The sequence below is a fragment of the Desarmillaria tabescens genome, assembly GCF_030435595.1.
Source record: "Desarmillaria tabescens strain CCBAS 213 chromosome Unknown EV420scaffold_187, whole genome shotgun sequence".
Lineage (NCBI taxonomy): Eukaryota > Fungi > Basidiomycota > Agaricomycetes > Agaricales > Physalacriaceae > Desarmillaria > Desarmillaria tabescens.
The window spans coordinates 43,613-50,423 of record NW_026848486.1 but is presented as its reverse complement, the minus strand read 5'-3'; the positions used below and the strand labels follow the sequence as shown (position 1 = coordinate 50,423).

The 6,811-nt window shown below is 42.6% G+C and overlaps 2 protein-coding genes across 2 annotated transcripts; both read left to right on the top strand.

The window, feature by feature from the left end:
• Nucleotides 1-1,845: 1,845 nt before the first annotated feature.
• Nucleotides 1,846-4,654, top strand: EV420DRAFT_1488647 (uncharacterized protein; the record flags this gene model as incomplete). Its single annotated transcript, XM_060470636.1, has 12 exons — nucleotides 1,846-1,929; nucleotides 1,999-2,031; nucleotides 2,122-2,132; nucleotides 2,213-2,321; nucleotides 2,526-2,543; nucleotides 2,802-3,336; nucleotides 3,394-3,461; nucleotides 3,510-3,849; nucleotides 3,969-4,075; nucleotides 4,288-4,351; nucleotides 4,401-4,507; nucleotides 4,565-4,654. The coding sequence occupies 12 exons, from the start codon at nucleotides 1,846-1,848 to the stop codon at nucleotides 4,652-4,654; spliced, it is 1,566 nt and encodes a 521-aa protein (XP_060321739.1).
• A 928-nt stretch (nucleotides 4,655-5,582) lies between these two features.
• Nucleotides 5,583-6,298, top strand: EV420DRAFT_1653994 (uncharacterized protein; the record flags this gene model as incomplete). The annotated part of the gene is made up of 2 exons (XM_060478780.1): nucleotides 5,583-5,723; nucleotides 5,777-6,298. 2 exons carry the CDS (start codon nucleotides 5,583-5,585, stop codon nucleotides 6,296-6,298), a joined length of 663 nt encoding a protein of 220 aa, XP_060321738.1.
• Nucleotides 6,299-6,811: the final 513 nt, after the last annotated feature.

The window sequence follows — 6,811 nt, the reverse complement described above, 5'->3', positions numbered from 1 at the left end:
GTGCCGATCGTATGAGATCTGTATCACACTAGCCGGATCTGGGCTAAGGATTATGCCTTTACTGGTTCATTTCTAAGTCCTTTCAGAAGTGCTCACGTGACTAGTCATCCTGACTTAGGCATTCATGCCCAGATCGGTCCACTAGCGACTGAATAGTCAAGATCTGTGTGGGTTCTTACTTCTTGTTTGGACGCTAGCAGCTGTGTTCTTTACTAGTGACCGTATTTTACTAAGTCATACTAGCTTTGGAGGTGCTAGTCCGGTCAGCTGGTAGGGCTGACCCACTAGTGGTATCATTCCTAAGTCCTGACTCGACTAGTAGCATGCTAACTTGACTATCAGTCCGAAGTCTCAACTATAGCTCTTGATATACGACTAGTATAGGATAGACCTGCAACAGTATTGTTATAAAATCGCAAAATCTAGGTGTGAACGCGTAGACAGCATATCACTGGGCTGAGGTTAACTGTGGTAAAATGAAACTGATCCTGATCCTGAGTCTACATAGAGACTATCCTATACTGAAGCTGACAGCAAGATACCAAATGCCGTGACTGACAATCCTATACTGTTAACCAAAATTCCATGACAGATACTGCTGGCAGCAATAATGATCCTAATCTGAGTCCACACGGGGACTTAACTGTACTGAGCTGAGCTGGGGTAAAATGGTGGTGACATAGAAAGTGAAAGCTGGTAAAATGATGCTGGCTGGTGAAAGTGAAATGATGCTGGCAGAATAAAAGATAATAGCGAGTTGTGGACACAAAATTCCATGTATTGGCACAATATGAGCATACACCAATACCATTAGAAGAAAAGCCATGACAGAGAGTATAACTCGGAGTGACTATGCTGTTATTGTCTGTCTCCTAATGGGTACAAGAAATAGCAGTTGTAGCAACTTAGTTACTTACTGTTGATAACCTGTGTCCCTGATAACTACTACTACACTAGCTTTTATACTACAAGTCTGCAATAACTTTAGAATACTTGAAACAAGTCCTTAGTAAGTCCTTAGTACATTGATTGGTAAGAGATGATACAAAACACATGCTCCCAGAGTTCTAAAGTAACAGCATCCACACAGTTTTACCATGTATAGACTTAGTGATCAGAAAGAATTCCACTGACATACAGACTCTTGGGTTGCTGTGTTGCTGCAGCAAAGTACACTGAAGGTAGGACACTAAAGTGGATACATGTGGCATTGTCTTGGCATTGTAACAGCCTTAGTAAAGCTGGTGGAAAGGTCATGGTATTAAGTCTTTTGCCATGGAATAGGTACTTTGGCGGTGGCATTCTATTAAGTCATGCTTGATGCTGATGTCAGCAATGGCTGTGCTGAGTGATCAATGATGGTCTTAATTTCATGAGATCTGCAATCAGGTGCCTGGCAGCAATAATGAAGTGGTGCATATTGAAGTGGAATACAAGCTGGAAAGGGAATTTGGCAGTAAAAGTGGGTATTGCCATGATTGCAATTTTTGACTTAGGGAAAGTCCACTAAGTGGACAAGGCATTTATTATAATGCTAAATCCACAAAATCTGAGCGTACAGAGCCTTGAGGCTTATCATCCCCCCTAGACTTTTATTATGTTACTCCGTAACATTTGTTGCTGGCAATATAATTGATATTCCCATGAGAAGCCAGAGTTTAGGGTGCTTGTTGTCAAGAGATAAGATGTGGCTGTGCAATAAGACTGTTAATGGCTATGGTAATGCCAAAGACATGTCAGTGATCTATAAATAGATCCTGAAGAAGCGGTATTCCATATGGGCTCAGTCTTGTATTTCTTCTAAGTTCCACATAGTACCTTCACTGTGAAAGGTGAAAGGCACACATGGCTTCTGTGCTGCATGGCAAGGTGAACTTAGAGAAATTTCGCATTGGTGGAACTTCTCTTTACGCTCCCCACCACGTATTAGTGGGTATCGTCCTCTGTGCTCTTTGCTCATTGTCTGCCCTGACTTCAACACATATTTCTTTACATTAGAGTCTCACAAAGATGCTCTTCCTCCTCTTGGAGGTGAGTCTTTGTTTTCTTACAAGTCGACACTGGTTACACTGGTGTACTCATTTGACTTCATGTACTGACTGCTGTCTCTGGTTTCACTAGAGAATTTCTTAGTACTTTCATTTGATCCCTGCCTTCAACATCATTCAACGACATTGATCGCTGCCATGGCTGACTGAGAATATGGTCCCAGTTACTACAACTCTGCTGAGAAATTGAAAGAACTCAGTGCCAACCCTCCCAACTCTACTTGGGACTCTGCCGACACCAATGCCTGGGTTATCAATGCCCATTCCAGCTGGGTAGTTTGCAATACTACATGAAGTGCAGTGGAGGATGTTGATGAGGATGACTGGTCAGAGCTCGAGTTTTCTGCACTTTCGTGTCTTCAAGATTTCCCTTGGAAGTGCATATCTCAGGTGTGGGCAGAGTTTAATGAGATGCTTGGGCTATTCATGTGTTTACTATGTCCTTTTTCTCTTTGTTTGTTTGACCTTTCCTTGCAGGGCAAATATGACATTAAAGTGATTCCACTCATCCTTCGTTCTGCAGTGTCACATTAATCACGTGCACCTTCAATGGCTCTCAGTCATGGACTTTCTCAAATGCCCAACAAGCTACTTCAGCAATCAACACTTTCTCCTCCTGTCAATATGGGAGGATTGACTTCTCAACAAAAGGAGAAGACACCACTTCAGTCTCACCTTCCAAGTCCAGTGCTGCCATCTCCCAAAGGAACAACTTCAAATTTGAACAATTCCAATGCTATGATGCCTATCCAGCCAAAGGAGAAGACTCCTGCACCTCCTGCTTCAAGACAGGCAACTCCTCATTGTTCTCCTTCAAAAGAGAAAACTCCAGGCCCTCCTCCATCTCAGATTACCATGCCTGCCTCACCTATTGCAGAGGCAACAACTTCTAAGGCTTTTGTCACAATTCCTCCCTTTCCAACACTTGAAGAACAAACAGCTTCTGCCCAAGACCTGTTTGACATGCCAATGCCTCCTCCTGCACATGGAATAGAAGACCAGGGTGTAGACCCAATGGGTCCACCTGCTTCCAATGATGAGTGTCTTGGTTTAGCTGGTCCTTCTTCAATGCTGCTTGGGTGGGGATCCTCTGCTTGGTCTTTGCTGCGGTCTCAACTGAACTCTCCCTTTGGTAGTCCAAACCTTTCATCAAGTTCCGTGTTCACTTTTCGTTTGCCTCCTGATTCGCCTTTGCATTGTTCTGTCAAGCCATTGCTTGTGAAACAGAGCCTTGCTGCCATTAAGGCTTCTGGGTCAACGGCCATCAATTCCTCCAATGCCGACAAGAGTACAGGCAAGTTTTATAACTTTGTTGACTCTTTTCTTTTCTCACTTCTTTTTACAGCTCCTGTCGACACTTCCTCAACCCACCAGATTCCTTCTCCAGTAGCTCTGCAACCAGATATCGAAGAGGTACATGACTGTACTCCCTTGTTTTTCCCTGATACCAACGATGAACAGGATACAACTATCAATACTGCCAAAAATCCGCTGCCTATTCCAGAGGACAAGGATATGGATATTGATTCTCCTCCCCCAGCTCGTCACATTGTCAAGACCTTGAAACCTATGCCCAATCCTGTCTTTGAGGACTCGGTCCCTGATAATGATGATACAATCGTTATTGATTCACCCAGGGGACTTCATGAGCGCAAGAAGTCCAAGGATAATAAACCTTGCCCTCAACCAGTTATCAAGATGGGCCCTCCTAAGGGCAAGGACAAGGATGCTGCAGTTCCTGCTACTAAGAAGCGCAAGATTACCATAGTTGAGGACAAGAACAATGACAAGAAGGACAAAGGTCAGTTCTTTTCCTTAGTATCCTCATTTTCATGACTAATTGAATCTTCTAGTCCCTGAAATGCCAGAGGCTAATCGTACTCATGGATGAGGCAAGGGAGAACCTCCCCCATCTTTCAGAGGAATTTCTGGAGGAGGCTTTGGCAAACTCGTTCCCAAGGGTATGGAAGAAGTGCGAATCCTCATTCTGCATTGGGCATGCTTGTGCTCTCAAGGGACTTCAGCAAGTATGTTGAAGTGGATGGACAACTTTGGGCTGCAGATATTGCTCCCTTTGTCGTAGAGATGGTAAATTCTTTTCTTTCTCCTTTCTCCTTTATTTTTCCTGACTTTTTGTTTGAAGTACTCCTACCCTTGTGACTGGTGCAAGAAAGCTGAGATGCATTGCCGTGCCCTTCAGCAATCTGGTTGCATCTGCATGTGATGTGTATATACAAAGGGCTTGTGTATGTTCAATGGCAAGAAGTTGTTATGTCCTTATATTCTATATCGTTCTGATCCTGGTAAGTTTTCTCTTTTCTTGGTCTGCTATTATTAATGCCTTCTTTCTAGTTCAATACAATGCCATTGTTGGCACTCACAACCTCATCAACCAATACATGAATGCCATTTATTGGATTATTTGCAACATCTTCCTGGCATTGAATTTACAGGAGCATGTATCTGGACTTTGGGATTGCATTAATTCATTGTGAGGTGCTGAAGCTCTGGCTAAGGTCATGGATGAGGACACTAGAGTTGAGGACATGGAGGCTGTCAGCAATGAGGAGATGGATGAAAATGGGGCAGGCCCTTCTACAGCTTAATCACAAGTTAATTAAGTCTGCATGTAAAAGTACAGGGCTTTTGCCATTCTTCCATTTTTGAGTTGGCCTCTGCATTGAATTTCTTGGGAGTGAGGCTCCAAATTATTTTGAAGGACTTTTGTATTGCATGCCCATGGGGCAAAATTTTATATCATAGTTGTATGTACTTGTCCCAAGGATGTTAAACAAAATAAATCATCATTTCTTGTGTATTTTTGTGTGAAAATGAGTGAATTATTATTGAGTTTAGCGGTTTTCAAACTTAAAGGAAATTTTCAGTGACTGGAGGTCATATGTGTGCTTTGACATGACCTCGAGAGTACTTTGATTGAAAATGTCTCTCAGTCCAAATGCCGTGGAATGGAAATATGAAAGGAGTGTGAATGGATATAGCATGTAAATGCCATAGATTGCATAGATAACAATTTGTGCTTTGGATTTTGAACTTGTAAGGTGGATGGCATTTTTACTGTGAGTTGTGATATCCCTGCATTGTATAGTCAAATAGTTGGGATATTTATAATTCCAAAGTGATTTTCATAATGAGTTCATGCAGATTTTCATGAATTGTGAGGTTGTTTCTTTCATGAATTCATTACTGATTGTGCAAAAATAATATGTTGAAATGTGAGGACTGTTTTTGCCATAGAAACACATGGGGACCATGTCTCTCCCCCCCTAGACTTTTTAAATCTTTGATGGCAAAAGCCTGAAAGATTTATACTGAAGTATGCAAGCTTTGCTGATGTGAAAATAATGCTGCTGAGTACAGTTTTGAGCTAGCACATGGTATTTTCTTCAACTCGTGTCTCGTCGAAGTTTCAATTCCAAGTCTGATGGAATTGTAACATCATCATGCTGAGGTGATACTCTCTCCCTTTGTCGTATAAAAGGTGGGTGTCTTGTCCTAGTATCTCCATCGCATAACATGTCTGTTACTTCTGTCAATGAACTCCCTACTCTTCTTTCTCTCATGCAACGTGCTGTTGCTATTTCCGAGAATCATTTAACTAGTGATGCAGCTTTTCATCGAAAAGTCGAATATTTTGATGATGCCACCAAAGTTGAGGTAGGGTGTAATGCCGTTGAGGAATGTTTATAATGGTACTGATAATTCCATAGGTGGCTTTACAAGTCCACTATCCTGCCATTGTCTATGAACTGTTTTTCAAAAAGTTCGAGTCTGTCATCCAGGGTGCTGTATCTCATTTCAATTTCCATGCGTACTGGGACATTATGACTGGTGTTGAGTTTCATCAGATTTCCATGACCTCTGTTGCAGAAGGTACTGCTACTGTACTGCTTTCTCCTGTTTCTGTCAAGGCTCCTCTTCCTGCCAAGGCTAGTCCTGCCTCTGGCAATACTACCATTCCTGAGAATGCCATGGTGGGTGACATCACAATTTTAGCACCTATCCGTTCTTTTGTCGATGAGGATACCCAGATGCCTTCTGCTCCTGCTATGCCTAAACTATCTACTGATGAGGCTGCAGAGTCAGCTACTTGGTCCTCAAATGCAACAACAGCTTCTACAAGGGCTTCTGCTCTAGTATCTCATGCTATCTCTCCTGAGGCAGCGGAAATTGTTTCTATGGATTTAGAACTGATATGTTCTTGGTATCAATATCACCAGATGATTGACTGATTCTGGCAATATTAGTTGTTGAAGACCAGTGCACATTCCTCTTCCTCATTTGCAGAGGTTCGCACCAAGAACAAAGGCTGTTAAGCACTAACTCTAATCTGAACCAAGGCTGATCTCTATCCTGTCACTTGCGTTCGGTGATTCAGTGTTAGAGAGGCATTGGTAGATTGCGAGAAGTTAGGCATCACTTTATAGCGAAAGCAAGAAGCTTGTAAGAGTTAGGAGTATATAACCTTAGCTGAAGCTGGGGTCTAAGGCCACAGTGTAGGCTAGTTTAAATACATGTTAGACTCGTACTAAGAATAGTATCTACAAGAGTGCATGCAATGAGAAGTGCGTCTTTCAACGAATGAGGAGGGAGGACACTAAAAGAAGTGTACTCCCGACATATGAGAGTAAAGAGCGCATATCACCTGCATCTGCGTGGGACCCCATCTGAATAGGCTGCATCCTGTAGGCTGCCCTCGACTGGTGGTCTACTCTCGTCCAACTACTAAGAAGTGTGATGCCATC